At 54.7% G+C, this 15,567-nt stretch overlaps 6 protein-coding genes across 6 annotated transcripts; 4 read left to right on the forward strand and 2 right to left on the reverse strand.

Moving 5' to 3' along the window:
• Nucleotides 1–1,101: 1,101 nt before the first annotated feature.
• Nucleotides 1,102–2,387, forward strand: PUNSTDRAFT_130467 (uncharacterized protein; the record flags this gene model as incomplete). The annotated part of the gene is made up of 2 exons (XM_007379703.1): nt 1,102–1,959; nt 2,079–2,387. The coding sequence occupies 2 exons, from the start codon at nt 1,102–1,104 to the stop codon at nt 2,385–2,387; spliced, it is 1,167 nt and encodes a 388-aa protein (XP_007379765.1).
• A 658-nt stretch (nt 2,388–3,045) lies between these two features.
• Nucleotides 3,046–3,946, reverse strand: PUNSTDRAFT_96900 (Adaptor protein complex sigma subunit). Its single transcript, XM_007379704.1, has 6 exons — nt 3,895–3,946; nt 3,748–3,807; nt 3,565–3,636; nt 3,383–3,503; nt 3,268–3,320; nt 3,046–3,210 (listed from the first exon to the last, which is right to left on the reverse strand). Exons 1-6 carry the CDS (start codon nt 3,916–3,918, stop codon nt 3,109–3,111), a joined length of 432 nt encoding a protein of 143 aa, XP_007379766.1. The 5' UTR covers nt 3,919–3,946; the 3' UTR covers nt 3,046–3,108.
• A 144-nt stretch (nt 3,947–4,090) lies between these two features.
• On the forward strand, nt 4,091–6,265 carry PUNSTDRAFT_124197 (uncharacterized protein; the record flags this gene model as incomplete). Its single annotated transcript, XM_007379705.1, has 8 exons — nt 4,091–4,220; nt 4,276–4,742; nt 4,803–5,123; nt 5,180–5,368; nt 5,423–5,459; nt 5,513–5,656; nt 5,713–5,925; nt 5,991–6,265. The coding sequence occupies exons 2-8, from the start codon at nt 4,386–4,388 to the stop codon at nt 6,263–6,265; spliced, it is 1,536 nt and encodes a 511-aa protein (XP_007379767.1). The 5' UTR covers nt 4,091–4,220; nt 4,276–4,385.
• A 967-nt stretch (nt 6,266–7,232) lies between these two features.
• PUNSTDRAFT_96902 (ArfGap-domain-containing protein) lies at nt 7,233–9,093 on the reverse strand. Its single transcript, XM_007379706.1, has 6 exons — nt 8,975–9,093; nt 8,809–8,927; nt 8,554–8,754; nt 7,816–8,499; nt 7,428–7,764; nt 7,233–7,377 (listed from the first exon to the last, which is right to left on the reverse strand). Exons 1-6 carry the CDS (start codon nt 9,041–9,043, stop codon nt 7,342–7,344), a joined length of 1,446 nt encoding a protein of 481 aa, XP_007379768.1. The 5' UTR covers nt 9,044–9,093; the 3' UTR covers nt 7,233–7,341.
• A 195-nt stretch (nt 9,094–9,288) lies between these two features.
• On the forward strand, nt 9,289–9,858 carry PUNSTDRAFT_110806 (uncharacterized protein; the record flags this gene model as incomplete). The annotated part of the gene is made up of 2 exons (XM_007379707.1): nt 9,289–9,331; nt 9,410–9,858. The coding sequence occupies 2 exons, from the start codon at nt 9,289–9,291 to the stop codon at nt 9,856–9,858; spliced, it is 492 nt and encodes a 163-aa protein (XP_007379769.1).
• Nucleotides 9,859–14,118: 4,260 nt separating this feature from the next.
• Nucleotides 14,119–15,148, forward strand: PUNSTDRAFT_81407 (uncharacterized protein). Its single transcript, XM_007379708.1, has 4 exons — nt 14,119–14,183; nt 14,240–14,361; nt 14,439–14,858; nt 14,910–15,148. The coding sequence occupies exons 1-4, from the start codon at nt 14,144–14,146 to the stop codon at nt 14,994–14,996; spliced, it is 669 nt and encodes a 222-aa protein (XP_007379770.1). The 5' UTR covers nt 14,119–14,143; the 3' UTR covers nt 14,997–15,148.
• Nucleotides 15,149–15,567: the final 419 nt, after the last annotated feature.

The following is a 15,567-nucleotide window of genomic DNA, read 5'->3' on the forward strand; positions in this document are numbered from 1 at the left end:
TCCTCGTCAGGCCCAGACCTAACATTCAAACGCACAAGAAACTCCTCCGGGCACGCTGCTACCAAAACAACCAAAGCGACGTCAGTCATGCCACGGGCGCCGGTTCTGGGAACTGCTTCCAATGAATGGCGAAGGGGCGACTCCTGTAGTGCGGGTTGGGTGATGTGAAAATTGGAGCCATTCCATCATGCCTTTGTCAACGGAGGAGACAACAAGCGACAGGCAGACGGCGAATGAGCGCAGAACATTCTCGATATCGTCGTCAAGCAAGGAGCTCCAGTCGGCGAGACCGGGGAGGTAGCAATCACGTGGAGCGTGGGTGCTTTGGCCTCATCGCGCCTTCGCGACGTGGTTTATCTGCTTTCTCGAGTTTCTCAACGGCAACTCACGGACAACGGACCTGAAATCGGCAGAGGAAGATGACCGCGAGATCCCCGATGCGGGAAACCGGAACGTAACAGGCACGGATGAGGTACGAGACTACAGTTCCATCCCGGTTCTCCAGAACCGATTCGTTGCCACTCTGGTCGCTGTAAATAATTAGCGAACTTTCATACGCAGAGCCCATCGTCTCGGATCGCCCTCGACCACTCGTTTGCTCCGCCCTTTCGTTTGACCGCTCACTCCTTTCTCGCTGCGCTCGTTGTTGATTAGTCTCTGTATCCGGTTCGGCAGCCTCGTCCCCCTGAACCGAGCCGTGAGTTCGGGGCAGCCACAGCCGGCTCCAACTCTATCCACTCTCCTTACGTCCTTATACCGCTGGCACGCCGTGCCTATATTGGCTAACATCCTGAACGACATTCCTTTCTCCGATCTCGTTTTTCATGTCTTGTCGTGAGTGTGAGTACGAACTCGCAAATGGACCGCCTCCTGACAAACTCGAACATTGCTTCTCGCACATTCAATAGCGCGTTACTCGCACGTATAAGATAGAGATTGGCATCATCCTAGTTGCTGTACACTTCCACTTCCGACGTTGTACCGAATTGGATCCACTCATCTGGCTTCTGGTGGGGCAGGAGGTGAGTGTAAAACGTCTTCGGTTTGGAGGTAGAGTTTTAATGACGAAACCCGCCCACACAAGACGTGCCTCACTCGCGCATGGAATTATCGCCGGAGGCATATCAGCTCATTGCCAAGCACGTCGGCAACCGTCAAGACTTACACACGTTATGCACCGTATCCCGAGGCTTTCAGCGCGCCGCGGAGCGCGCGTTGTACAACACCTTACATCTCAGCGAGCAGGGCGACACCATCGCCCTCTGCACTCTTCTATCTCGCCAGCCTCGTGTGGCAGGCTATGTCAGGGCGCTCACTATCGTCGCCTCGGACGAAGAAGGCAGCGAAGAAGACACGCAACCTCCTACCGAGGAATATTGGAACGCTGTCGCGACGGCGCTTCGCAACATACCCTACACGCGCTATCTGAACATACATCTAGAAAGCAGCGACGGCGAGTCCAAAACCTGGATCTTGACCGGCTGCACATTCCAGCTCGTCAGCTTTCACTGCGATCTCACCTGGGACGAGTCACTCGTCGCGTTTCTCCGGACCCAGACGCGTCTAGCAGATCTGTTCGTGGCCGACTTCAACAAGAATATACCCGAAAATGTATCGCTATCAGTACTTCCGCCGGACCCTCCTTCTCCGTTCCCTCACCTGACCACCCTCGAATGCACCTTCACGGAGGCCGCGTCCTTGCTCGTCCCTGGCCGCCCTTTAACCCGCCTCAAAACCTGCTTCTCGGCTTCGCGAGTTGAGGACAAGCGTGCCGAATACACCGAGCTCATCTCACGACTCAACCTCGGCTCCGCGCCACTGCTGGCGCTCGACATCGCCGACGCGAATTACACCGAGGCCTTCGTGATGGAGCTCCTGACACTCACCGTCGCCGCCTCGCCGTGCTTCAACGAACTGCGCTATTTCGGAACGTTGGTACTTCCCATCGGCGGTCGCGAGGTTCGTCGCATTCTAACTTGGGTCGTTGCCCCTCGACCTATTATTATGGAAACACCGTTAATTGACTTCGTAAAATTCCCGCGCCATGTTTATCCTTATGCACGCATATATATCTATAGCGCCTTCGATTCTACGGGATGCTTATGCACCTACCGCACCTCAAATGTGTCGAGTTCGAGGTGTCGGAGTGGCAGCCTGCGCCGACGTCCCGCGGTGCGCTGCGGGCGCTTGCAAGCGAGCTGAGGCTCTACTGCCCGTCGATCGTATGCGTCGTGTTCGTGTACGATTTCGAGCGATACGTGGTCAGGGCGCGGGACGGGATGTGTGTGGTGGATCAGGATGCGTCCACGGAGAACTTGTGGAGGGAGATGTGGCCGGCACGGTATGCGATCGCGTTATCACCCTGGGTTATGAATGGACTCATCTGAATGTGATGCAGATAATTCCCATTGTAACATCATGATACCCAACGCCATATACCCTAGTTTCAGCGTACCCCAAAGATGGTAAGCACCCTCTCTGTCGTCCTCCACGAGTCATCAGTTTACACCTGCTCTCAGTATTAGCATTTCCAGTTCATATATGTACTATCTAAATGAACAAAATATCTAGCAATCCAACTCCATAATCGCCCTTCTTCATCTGTTACTAAACAGAAGCCTGACTGACGGCTGAGGATGCACCTGCCCGGATTATCCTGGCGCTTTACTAAACATAAGGTCGTTATGCCTTGAGCAATGGATCTGGGTTCTCAGAAACGTCGGGATAGCCGCCGCAAATAGCGAGTAAGCTGGAAGAGAAGCCTTCCGTCGGAATGGCACGGTCGTCACCTTCCTAAGATCGTGGTCCCGGGAGCTTCGTTAAAGAGGGTCCGATGCTTCAAAACTCCCGACACGCATTCTTCCCGATCGATCTACCCGCATCGCATCCAGGTTTCTGGAAGTCGTATCGATCCTATGACGACCCCTAAAACGACGCTATGGCCGAAGCAAGCTTGGTTTCGATGTGAGAACGCGTCTTTAGATCATCGCTATGTGCGATTCACGCGGGAGTCTGACAACGATGGAAATTGCGATAAGCAAGGAAGGGATATCGGATCTAGATGTACAGTGTCTGGGTTCGTCGTACAGGTCGAGGCGCAGATCGTCTCTACTCCAGTCTCTCGAGCTCCTCGAGCCGTTGAAGCACGACGTCCTTGCTCGTCTCCTCGACTTCTCCTGCGAGGAAGATCTCGTCCAAAATGGCATACACCTACGTTAGCGTCAGGACTGCAAAAGACGGTTGTGGGTAACACGTGCGAGGAATCACCTTATAGAAGTTGAATACGAGGTCGAGTTCGCATACGTTGTCGAAGAAGGAATCTGCGAGTTGGACGGCATTATATTTTCAGGGAGGAAAGAAGAGGATGCTCCGGAGAACTGACCGAGTATCTCGACAAACAAGTGTATCGCCTCCAGATACGCCAACTCGTTGTCGTTCCCGTCCACGCAGACGCAGAAGAAGAGGCCAGCGTATCGGCGATAGACAATCTTGTAGTTTTGAAACTGTGATCACGAAGTCAGCACGGTGTATGGAGACCGCCGAGCAGAGAAGTCTGGTGCTCACCTCTACGAAGTTAGATTGGTATTTCTGATCTCGAGGGGCGACTAATCTGTGAACTTCTCCTCGTAATCGGACCTATAAGTTATGATGAGTATCTTGTATCTGTAGCAGAGACACTTGCGCAGAGCTTCATAATGCGCGATTGGGACGACTCATGTAGTGATATCCCGGGCAGACCATGCTCACCTTCTCGTTGTCATCATATGGAACATACCACTTCGATAGCCTGGTCTTCCCTTGCCGATTCTATTCACGCATGGTTCCAGCCAATAACGTTGGGCATATTCGTCAATTCCGGATGTACATGACAGGCACGACGACGAGAGGACTAGCCTGAACCAGAATGAAGCGGATCATGGTCGCACACAGCAGGTTGCCGTCGCGGACAGGTACCAAGCGCGAGCCCGTCACGTGCCGTCATATGTACGAGGAGAGGCTGGCGGAGTTGAGCCCTGGCGGGGTTGAGCCCTGGCGACGTTGAGCCCTGGCGGGGTTCACCTCCTGCGCCATTATCGTCCTGCGGTTTCAACCAGAATACCTTCAGATATGCATAGCACGACTTCTTCAACACCTGAGATGTTGGGCTGAAATGGACGAACTCATCTATTCACGCCGCTTTTGGCATCGACTCGGCGAATTGGAGTGTCCGAATTATCCAGGTACGCGCCCTGGCCGGGACATTAACCACAGCGATCTGACAGCTCTCCGTGACAGGCATACACACTCCTGACTTGAGTCGGTGGCAAAATGTCTCCGTAGTCTCCGGGCTCATAAGGCGACCACCATGACGGTAGTACACCCAACTTCCCTCACTAGACGTCGCAATGTCCTCTCAGGCTGGCCGTCTTTTCATCTACGGCCGTAGAGCTCTGCTGGCCTCGGCTGCGGCAGGGGGCGCCTACGCTACGATTCTCACTCCTGTGCACGCGGACGCGATCCCCACACGTACCTCTGCCGAAGAGCAGTTCGCTTGCTCGTCCAAGTACAAACCCCCGAGCGGCTTCGCCGGCCAAGAATGGCGCATCCGGAACGACTATCCCGAAGTGATTTCTCTCTCTGACCTCGATGCGCCGTGGTCGACGATCGACTGGGAGAAAGAGCCGGAGAGGTTTATCGAATGTGTCAAGCAGTACTGCCTCGAGGGTATGGCAGAGGTGGACTTCGTCCCTCAATTCAACAAGGTACGCTACCGTCCTGGTCAATCTCGTCTTCAACAAGTTTCGACCTCCAATTTTGGACAGAAACGTAACTGGTACCATGCGGCTTGGATGCACTACGGGCCCCACGGGCGCGAACCCTGCCACGGTCTGACTATGGAACGTGCGACCCCATCTGGAGAACTGTCGGAAGGTCAGAAGGACCACTGGCTCCAAGCGTGGGCCGTCGGCTTCTACAATGCCCCAGGCGCGACCCTTTTCGCCAAAGTCTGGAAAGACCCGAACAACCCGCAGTGGAACGACCACCTTAAGTTCCCGCATGGTACCATGGTCTATAAAATGCTTTTCACGAACGCAACGGAGGAGGAGGTCCCCCTTCTGAAAGGAGCGCCCACTTGGGATGCTGTCCGTGTTTGATAGTTCATTTGACATGATTGTGGATGCTGACTCCTGGCTTGCAGATGATCGTCGAGCAGCCTGATCCCACTAAGAACCCCGAGCCTGGAAACGACCCTGCGAAGGATAAACGAAACCAATATACGACGCCAATGCGCCTGGTCCAGATGGATTTTGCGGTGCGAGATGATCGTGCGCCTGTTGGCTGGGTCTTCGGCACGTTCATGTTCGACGGTTCCCGTACGGATATCAATGTAGGGTCATTGCGGCTTCACCCGTCTCCGAGCTGATTACTGATCCTCAAACAGCCCTGGTACAGATTGACTCCGGTAGGCATCCAGTGGGGTACGTACACCCGCGTAAGCTCATCCAGACCGCTCACTGATCTGACATCGCAGGCAACGATCCTGCCCTAACGCAAAAGAAGGTTGACGAGGAGCACCTACTCCCGCGAGAAAGCTGGGTTAACCCCGTCGCTACCAAGAAGCTGGAGGAAATGAAGGGTTTCAGGCCGTTCTGGGGCTGGAACAGGCGACTCAATGGTACGCACCGACTTCCTCGACTACAGCATTTGGTTAAACATTGAGCGATCGATTAGGTCCTGCGGACAACTTCATGTCCTCGTGCGTGTCGTGCCATGCAACGGCGGGGGCGATGCCCGACGGCTCGGCTGCGATGAGCATGGTCCCGCCGAACATTGCTCGTACAGGTGCGGGTATGCCGGGCAGGTGGGAACCTGTATATAATACCAAGGTACCGCCGGAATACAAGAACGATCCGGACGCCTACACCATGAAATGGTTTGAGAATGGTCAGCCTTTTTTCTGCGCTTTCTGCGGCTCATAGCATATCTGACGTTCCTGCTATCTTATCTAGTACCTGCGGGTTCCCTCCCTTCGTTAGCCAACAGGGACGCAGTTTCGGGCGATTACAGCCTACAACTTGCCGCCGGGTGGCAAAACTACAAGGACTGGCAGCGCAAGATCCATCTCAAAAATCGAAGTACCCTCAGGGCGGCTGCGGACACCGTCCTAGCGACGGTCATGTTCCAGAAGAAGGTCAGCGTACAGGAGATGTACAACCGGTCCGGCCCAGACACGAAGGAGGCGTATGACGCCGGACCCTCCGAAGAGGACACGAAGAAGGACTAAAGCTGCGCGTTGTTCGATGTTGACACGCTCTCTTTTTAGTTGTTGTTTTCTTTCTTATCTATACCGCTGAGGATGGACTGCAACTTCTCAGCCCGATTTAGTCTGGACAAACTCGGCGGGTGCCCGCAATATAACACACTCTTGGAGCTTATAACGATTGATCTGGTCGAGTCACGATCGCCTCGTGCATCACAGATAGCAGACCGTGAGACGGGGATGCCGTCCAGCGCTTAATTACCCCCGTCTAGCACGGCCCTGTTACGCACTGAACACGTGAATTGGTGATCAGCTAGGTATCGTACATTTACGGGAGCATCTTCCGCCGTTGGTGGAAGAACCTCCAGAGGACGTTCGCGTTGTCGAGAAGGCAAAAGCTTGCTAATCCGGGCGTGCGTCAAGAACACGCTTTCGAGAACCGGACGTGGGAGACAGCTTCTGTTTTCCGCCTCGCAGCTTGTAACGTTCTCGAACGTCGCAAGATGACGAGAGGGATGTGGTCCCGGTGCCAACGTACACGTGGTTCGTGTCATCTAAGAGTGTCTCAGTAGTAATGCGGCCTACCGATACAGGCGCACCTTGCACGCGTGGTCACCAACGACGTAGCACATGTCGTCACGGATCGATGTTACCAGAAAAACCTACGACGATGACGGCGGCGCCGTCAGCCAAGGCAGGGCAAGGAGGGCCCTGAGCGGCGACATAATGTTCGGGGACGTGCCGTGTTCCAACGCTGCCGCGTGTTCGAAAGGAAGGCGTTACTGCGGCTCGGGAGATGCGCAGGCGTACGTGATGTTCGCGTCAGATCGTCAACTTTGGCCAGCATGGGCCTTAAAAGGTGCCAACACCGACCCTTGTTCGGTCCATGATACCGCATGGCGAACTGCGGATCGATAGCACCAAAGACCTGGCGAAAACTTACCGTGACGATGGCTCTCGTCGGAGCCGTCGAGGATTACGATCGTCAGATGCCGCGCGAAAGTGGCCAGGGTAAGCCGCATGTATTTTGTAGAGCGAATGTAACAAACAAGCCCGATGATGAGGAAGGATTAGCGAGTCCAGGAAGAAACCATAAGCTGTTAACGCTCCGAAAGTTGAGCGAGGTAGTCCGATAGCTGTGACAAGGTATGTTAGTTGAGGGCATTGGACCAAACGTCGAACGCACCTTGAGAGCCCCGGCTCTGATACTCTCAGCCGCATTTTGCACGTCGGGATTGGCTAACACGCGCTGGATGGCATCACGCGCCGCAACCTCGAGGTTCGCCAGACTGCCGTCGTTGAGTGCACCACCGTCGCTGCCGCCGCCAAGGTCGTCTTCCTCGTCTTCACGTCCGAAGTATTGGTTTGAGGAGATGGACGTCGCTCCCTGGAAGGACTTCAGGCGATCTTGCGCTTCACTCACGGCGCTTGGATCATAGGCGTTGCGACCGAAGTACATATCAGACGAGATCGCCTTCTGCGTTCCGAACTTGTCCCGTGCGTAGGTAGACTCGTCTTCCGTACTGAATTGGGTGTCAGAAAGTTCGGACGATGTGGAGATAGGGCAAACATACGGCGCCTTGGAAGTAGATGATGCAGCGGGTGACTTCGGTACGGCGCCCAGGCCGATCCGCTTCATGCCCATGCCCAGTCTCGATATATCGTGATCATTGCCACTACGAGCTTGGTTGGGAGAGGAAGCTGCTGCTGCCGGCTTTGCCGTGGTAGCGGTTGGAGTCGGGGCGGTGGATTTGGTTGCTGCGGCGGCTGCGGCAGCTTCTTGAGCTTGCCTCGCCTTCTCCTCAGCTTGACGTTCTTTCTCCTTCCCAAGCTGCTTTATACGCTCCGCCTCCTCCGCGGCTTTGCGCTCCGCTTCGTCGAAGTCCACAGGAGCAGCCGCCTTCTTCGCGCCGAGACCGCCCAACTTCGATTTCTTCGGTCCCGCCGCCGAGGCGGCGGAAGAGGCAGAGGACGTGGAGTTGATACGCGACGCGCCGAACTTGCCTGCACGCGCGGCGGCTCCGGAGCTGGAAGTAGCTCGCAAGCTCGATGACGTGACGGTTCGAGGAGCAGATGGCCCAGACGAGGCTACACGGCCTAACACGGGAGGTGGTGTAGGCTGAGATGGGGCAGATGGTGTCTTCGGTGTTGACGGCTTGTCCCAGGACGAAAAGAAGTCGTCTTCGTCGACTTTCGCGGCAGCTGGTGCTGAGATCGGAGCTTCTGCAGCACCTTCAACATAGATCCCGGCAGGGAACCTGACATGGCAGATGAGTTATGACAGACAAGCGCAGAGTTAGATCCACAAATACCTTTCGGCGTCCTCTTGGACTCGCTTTGCCAATTCCTCCTTGTACAACTCCGCGACTCGACTCGAGTACTTCTTCTTAGAATCGGAGTCGTGCAAAAGCGACGCCCCGCCGTTCTTCGTGAAAAACTCGGCTGCCGAAGCATTTCCTCCCACTTTCATCGTGCGTAACTGGTTGAGCTGCCAGCTGTCGAGATTTGTGGATCTGACCGGTCGATCAGAACACATACATGGTGAATCCGTAGTTGAATCCACTCACCGAACGAAGCTGATGTGCACGCCCATGTTGCGATGGTTGCTCGAGCACTCCAAGCATATGTAGATACCGTACGTAACGCTGGACCATGTCGGGTTACGGGCTTGGCAGTCGAAACATACCTATAGAGTGTAAGCTTGGCTTGAGGAGTGAATCAACTATGGATCACCTTGTTCGCCTTCTGGGCTTTCAAGACCTTGAAGACAGCTTCAGTTTCGGCTTTGGTTGGTTCAGCCATGGTTTGGAGGTTTGACGACAACCGCGACAGAGGGCGAGACGGAAGCTGTGGTGGTCGCGCAAGTCACGCGGACAATCGTGGCAACGTCTCATTTGCCTCTTGCCGCCGCCGCCGTCAACGCAAATACTGTGGATCACTGGATAACACACCCGGGTGAATGACAAGGTATCCTGGCGGGTATTGTGCGAGTCCCAGCCACGGCTGCTCACTCAAGGTCCCCGTCATGTAGCATTCAAAGCTACTCGATGGGAAGCGGTACCGTAGAGCCCAATTTCAGCGATCAACGAGGTGAGCTGGATTAGAATTGAACGGAATCAGATGTAGTCTTCAGATATCCTCAGACACTGATATACGCTGCTTGCTCAGATGTTCGTATCGTGCCCATTTCAGCAGAGCAGACCGTGAAGCTGCGCCATTGCGTACTATGGCCTGATCACCCGGTTTCGCATGTTCTTCTCCCCGAAGACGATACGGGAAAGCACTACGGCGCATTCATTGGTTCGCACGATGACCCGGTGGCGGTCATTTCACTATTCTATGAGCCGCTTCCGAAGACTTCTCCGGACGATGGCATATTGCCCGCAATGCGGTTTCGCAAGTTCGCTTGCGCAGTCTCGGAGCAAGGGAAAGGCATCGGCACGGCCTTATTGTCTCATGTCATCGCCATCGGCTCTTCAGATCCTACGGTGACCAGTATATGGTGCGATGCTCGACTAGCAAGTGCCGAATGGTATCAAAGACGAGGCATGGAACCCTTCGGCGAGACGTTCTTCAAGGGTCCTATAGAGTATGTTCGGATGAAAATCGATGTTTAATATCAATGACGCTTGGGGTATCGGTCACAGGACGCTGTGGTATCCCCTTTCTTCCGAGCGAGAACTGACTCAAGCTTCTGCTACTAACGACGCACATCTCGACGAGATAACTTCTCCTTCTCGCCATCTCCTCCGCTACCTCTAGGTACCGTGCAAGCTGAAGAGATCTCTCTGAGAAATGCTGTCGTCGCGATGCAGTAAGGAGTCTCTTGTGACGGCCGGTGGATCTAAACCATTTCGGGAAAACGCCATATTAGCTGCTACTAGCTCGCCTGCTTTCTCATGCTTGACGAGATCAGAATACTTATCACCTTGTAGCCTCGAGGCCGCACGGTTCTCAAGCACATCTCTCTGCAGCTTCTCCCACGGGGCAGGATCAATTTCTCTGAGACTTTTCGCCCACTGGAAGGTTCTGGGCGTCGCCAGTCCTTGCTTGCTCCACTGCATAGCGAGCTTTACATCTTCATGGGGAGCACTCGCCGCCGTTCACCGGACTCCAGTTAGCTCTCAGGCTGCTGTACAACATGCCGATCTCAACACATACTTGAGAATAGTTATCCATGTAGGTTTACAATGAAATCCTACTCTTTCCCAGCCCATGCAGACGATGCTTCTCAACGTCGAGACAACGGGTACCCGGTGCGAGGTGCGTTCTGCTCCGCTTCTCCGAACCACGCTTGATTTCAACCTCGCACCTTGATTCACAGCGGCAGATCGCGCTGACTCGTATATAGTAGTTCCCCTCATGGAACCGCGGGAGCTTGTTGCAGCAACGTTGCTTGGTCAGGAAATCAGGAATAGACCCTTGTTGGTAACGTTGCCGTAATACCTCGTGTAAGCGCCTACATGACGGCAACCCGTGACAGTGCTTAGGATCTCTCTACAAACAAGATCAATTGCTGAACTTCGTCGAGATCTTTCTCGTGATCTCGCCCCTAAGAATTGAGCTCTATTACCAATTCTCTTGTCCGAATCGCCGTAAGCCGATGTGAGTCGTTCCTGTCCTTAGCGTCGCGAGCCGCTTCTGTGTGGTTCTTGAACGAATATCATACAACCCCGTTGATTATTTCCGCGGTATTGAAGTTCAACGGCGAGCAAATACCGTCGCACTAGGGCCATCCGGACTCCAAGTCTCTCAAGCTCCGTGCGACCCATTTTGGAGGCCCTCGCCTTTACATGACGCGCGCCGCGAGGTTTACGCTGTATCTCCAGCGCCATCACACCTGGCTCGGCGGAACTCGCGTGACGATGATAAATAAAACCTGCACTTGCGGTGATAGGCCTAAGTTGCGGAGGGAGATAGGCCTTCCCAAGGACCGGGTGTTGAAAAGCACGCCGATAACAAAGCGATACGACGATCCGGCGCGGTCACTAGCGCACATGCGTGGCATACCGTCCTCTGTCCGCAACGTCGCAATGTTAGGAGTGTACCTCGGTTCCTCCGACGGCCTTGCCTCGGTGCGCACCTCCGAGATCCCCTCAACGATCCGCTGCGTGAGCCATCGATTGCCCGAGTCCGTACCAGCTCGCTCCGATAACGGATATCACCCACCGTCCGTTTCATGATTCGGATCTCACGAGCAGGGGTAGCGTGATGCGCTAGTTCGGGAGCCCATCCGGAGACGTCGAATGCGATCTCGTCCCTAAGTCGCATCGCCCGATAATGGGAATTTAAGCGAACGCACGTATCCGCCTCGTGCCATGGGCCTCGGTCTAGTATAAAAGAGGCTTTTTCAGAGGACTTTCAGCACCTTCAGCTGTAGCCCCACCTCCGGCGTACTTGCACAGTCTGTTCCTTTGGCGCGGTAAACAGTCGGCCCATCCGCCCTCCTGTCTGGCTATGATTCCACGGCCCTCCGGAATCCGCATGAGCGTATGCAGGGGCCCGCGGTCATCATAGCCGAGATAGTTGGGCGGCTGGTTCGACTGCTTCTGATTCTGTTTACTCACGAGAACCTGTACTGATCTGTTTAGGCTCCTCAGACGCTACTCGCCCTTCCGGCGTAGGTTACGCTGTACTCCGGCGTATACTACAGGCTCAATGTCTGCCATGCAGGCCCAGTTCATCATATGTCCTTGTTTTCATGTCATATTAACAACATTCGTAGGTATACGGGACTCCAACATCCGTAACGGCTGAGACCGGAAGCGGGAGCTTATGTCGAACAATCAATGTCAAAGAAGCGGGGCAAATATAGAGCATGATGTTTAGTAACTAATTGAATTCGTGCACGCGCTATCCTTGTTCCTGTCCCGACGCGTTGAGATAGAATACAATGCGAGGAGCCGTGAAGATGCCGTGAAGATGACACGCTTCACGAGATCTCCATTAGTTATGTAGTCGGCGCAATCGTCGTGTACAACCTGAATGTGAAGACGACCCGCTTCATGAGACCCTTACTGGCTAGGTAATCGACCCAATCGTCGGGGTTGACCTGAGTATTCGCTGTGACGGAAGGCTGAAACGACGGATCAGGTCCCGAGAGTCTGTGCTGTTTGTGCTGGTCACAAGTCTATCTGTGAAGAAGCAGTGGATCGTACGAACATAGCGCGTGAGAGCCGCACATACCAACACATACTAATTGAAAGGAGCTCGGAGGGGAGGGCGGAAGGTCACGTAGCGCGGTTCGCCTTCAGTCCTGGAGTCGCCTCGCGGCGATGGCGAACAAGGTGAGCTCGACCAGGGTCCAACGATTTCTACAAATAGCGTGGAGCGTGGACTGGTGCCTGTAGACCCTGAATGATGCGGTCATCGTCTCATCCCAAGTGGCGGCGCCGGACAAGTGCGGATGGGTCGCGATGAGCTTGGCGAGCCCGTCTTCCACCAGCCGGAGATCCAGGACCGATGCATACACATAGCAGGAATAGGCCTCCGCGTCCCACCGGGCTGGTAACACGTGTCGTGAAGGGGAGCGAACATTCGGAGTTCTCCAGGCGTGCAGCTGATATCGTCTCGTATCGGAGTTGAAACGATAATCATAGCGAACCAGGTTTTGCCGCGAACACCTCGGCGGCGCAGGAGAGGCCACGCGCTCGCTTGTGAATGGGGGTAACAAGTAGGTAGTAGTGTCGCCATCTTATTCGCGCCTCGTTGCGCTGGTATCTGGCGACGGCCGGCGTCCAAGCGAGAAGTTTGGCACCAACTTTGCGGGATGTTTGTTTCCAGATGAGAATTTGCACCGACAAAATGGATAATCGGGGTGAAGCACATTTCGGAAATCTGTGAATGCCGGTGGCAGCGAGGAAGACCACCCAATCGCGCGATGATCGAGTGACATGTAGTTCTTCGCCGGTCGAGGAGCAAGGGATGTCAATGACGGTCACAACGCCACAGGTGACGAGCGACAAGGCCATCGACGTTTTTTTTTTGCGGGCGAAGGCGACGTCACCGAGTGCCATATGGAGACGCCGAGCAAATCATTGATTCGAAGTTGTTCGGAACTCGCTGAAGACACGGCGCCGGCGTGGGCGACGGAGATGAAGAGTCGATAAGGATTCATACGCACGCCGTCCTGGCAGCCGAAACTGCCCTCTGAGACAGCAGCAACCTAACGAGTACACATCAAGCCTCCGTTGCACGGCGTAGATCGAGCGTATGAGTCATTTTCGTCATGTTGCATGTAGCCTCTTTCAGGGTAGCATCTTCGGCTCGATGACCGACTCGGAGTTGTGTGCTGCCGACGGGTCCAGCCAGCAGATACGCGGCCTTGAGAACGGGGTTCCGCGATATAAGCACCGCGCTGTATCATCATACTTACCTACCGAGAGAGCCACCCCTAGGACATGAGCCACTTGGAGACGCGAGGGGGATCCGGTGCTGATCACACAACATGTGGTCTTCGAATCTCCCTATGATAAATTGCTGAGAACTCTGTTGAGAACTTTCAGAATATCACTACATACGCAAGTAGCGGGTCAGAAATGGCAAGTGCAGCAATTTCTAGCTGTGAACTTCCGTATGTCATTGATACCAGTTTATGTGCGACATTCGTGTTGTGGGACTGGTTGAACTTGATTAATGTTCGCGTCTTCGCGCGACAAATCGAAAGCAAATCAATGCATCGTTATAAATCAGTAGTTTGGCGGCAAAAAAAAAGCAGAGGATAGCGGCCCAACCGTGTATATATGTCACGTGTGCTCGTCTGACTTCGACGTAAATTACGTAAAGCAGTCAACATCACGTGCCAAATCAATGTGGGCGGAATGTTGGCTTCAGCCACCTCTGGGTGTCTGTTGTTCAGCTACCAGACGATTGTCATCAGGCTCTACCGCATATCTACAGAACATGGACGCACGGCTTAGGAGAGTCAACAAGGAGATTGCAGGTCAGTTAATTTCTCTAGGACGTCAGTGCTCATTCGAATGAACACCTGCAGCGTAGACTGCAAAAATGACAAGACATCCAACATTCGGATCGAGTTGATCGACGACTCGCCGTACCACCTCAAGGGATCCTTCAACGGGCCCGAAGGCACGCCATATGAAGGCGGCCACTTCGAAGTCGTAGGTGTCACCCACGCCCTCCGCCCTGCCCGAGCGAGTGCGTCTCACCTAGCGCCCGCGTGCGTGCCGTCTCTCAGGACATCGTGATCCCGGAGAGCTATCCGTTCCAGCCCGTGAAGATGAAGTTCATCACGAAGGTGTACCACCCGAACGTCTCGTCCGCATCGGGCGCGATCTGCCTCGATATCCTCAAGGACGCGTGGTCGCCCGTGCTGACGCTCAAGTCGACGCTCATCTCGCTGCAGTCGCTCCTGTGCTCGCCCGAGCCGAACGATCCGCAGGACGCGGAGGTCGCGAAGCATTACTCGACCAGCAGGAGCAGCTTTGACGATACGGCGCGGTACTGGACGCACATATACGCCGGCGGGCCAGATCCGAAGACGCGCGGCCAGCCGGGAGGAGGGCAGGCGGCGGGGAGGGACGAGATCGCGATAGCGGGCCTCGAGCGGGCGCATGTCGAGCAGTTCGAGGCGCTCGGGTTCGAGCGGAGTAAAGTCGTACGTCTGTGATCCTACCGCGTTCTCTTTCATCTAACGTAAAGTCCGTAGATTGACGTGCTTCGTCGATTGAACTACCGCGGGGCGAACGTCGCCAAGATCAACGACGATAGGGTGGTCGAGGAGTTGCTGAAGTGATTCCCCGCTCTCATCGTCGAACCCCTGCCCCTTGCATGAGCTGTATTTTTCAGCTTCCCCACCACTGTTGTATTCCTGCTAGTCCATTTTCACGACTGTAAGATGGGTTGTTGTACGACAATCGACGATCAATGCATCCGATAGATATCGGTCGACCTTGGCTCTGACTTTGAGGCTTGAACCAGACACAGGTAGGGTACTCTATAAGTGTTGAATCACTCCTTGATGCACTACATATAGTACGTCAACTCGCTGGAGAGGAGGCGAGCGTATACCTCCGCTGTGTCACATGCCTGTCACTTGCTATCTAACCATATACTACTCATCACCCTTGTGCCTGATGGCCGCGTCTCATACACGCCTAGGTTGTCCTCAGCCTCTCCCGACGCCTCCGTCCGTCGAGCTTGTCGCAGTTTCATCGGGCTGAACAAGGCCGAACGGGACTTCCAGGATGCAGTACGGGGGCGGCTCCAGTCAGGGTGGTTATAGGCAGAGGCCTCAAGGATACGGCGGACCGAGTCAGCAGCCGCAAAGCCCGCATAGTCCACAAGGATACGACAATCCGCCGTAT

This window comes from Punctularia strigosozonata (genome assembly GCF_000264995.1).
Source record: "Punctularia strigosozonata HHB-11173 SS5 unplaced genomic scaffold PUNSTscaffold_2, whole genome shotgun sequence".
Lineage (NCBI taxonomy): Eukaryota > Fungi > Basidiomycota > Agaricomycetes > Corticiales > Punctulariaceae > Punctularia > Punctularia strigosozonata.

What these genes read in the sequence shown, in the direction of transcription:
- PUNSTDRAFT_96900 (XM_007379704.1), bottom strand. Translation starts at nt 3,918, where the DNA reads ATGATCCGCTTCATTCTGGTTCAG. An exon ending in CATATGATGACAACGAGAAG is followed by an intron (nt 3,637 to 3,747) that starts GTGAGCATGGTC and finishes CATAACTTATAG; the next exon opens with GTCCGATTACGAGGAGAAGT. An exon ending in TCGTATTCAACTTCTATAAG is followed by an intron (nt 3,211 to 3,267) that starts GTGATTCCTCGC and finishes ACGCTAACGTAG; the next exon opens with GTGTATGCCATTTTGGACGA.
- PUNSTDRAFT_96902 (XM_007379706.1), bottom strand. Translation starts at nt 9,043, where the DNA reads ATGGCTGAACCAACCAAAGCCGAAACTGAAGCTGTCTTCAAGGTCTTG. An exon ending in TCATCTACTTCCAAGGCGCC is followed by an intron (nt 7,765 to 7,815) that starts GTATGTTTGCCC and finishes CACCCAATTCAG; the next exon opens with TACGGAAGACGAGTCTACCT. An exon ending in TCAGAGCCGGGGCTCTCAAG is followed by an intron (nt 7,378 to 7,427) that starts GTGCGTTCGACG and finishes ACCTTGTCACAG; the next exon opens with CTATCGGACTACCTCGCTCA.
- PUNSTDRAFT_81407 (XM_007379708.1), top strand. Translation starts at nt 14,144, where the DNA reads ATGGACGCACGGCTTAGGAGAGTCAACAAGGAGATTGCAG. An exon ending in AAGGCGGCCACTTCGAAGTC is followed by an intron (nt 14,362 to 14,438) that starts GTAGGTGTCACC and finishes GCCGTCTCTCAG; the next exon opens with GACATCGTGATCCCGGAGAG. An exon ending in GGTTCGAGCGGAGTAAAGTC is followed by an intron (nt 14,859 to 14,909) that starts GTACGTCTGTGA and finishes TAAAGTCCGTAG; the next exon opens with ATTGACGTGCTTCGTCGATT.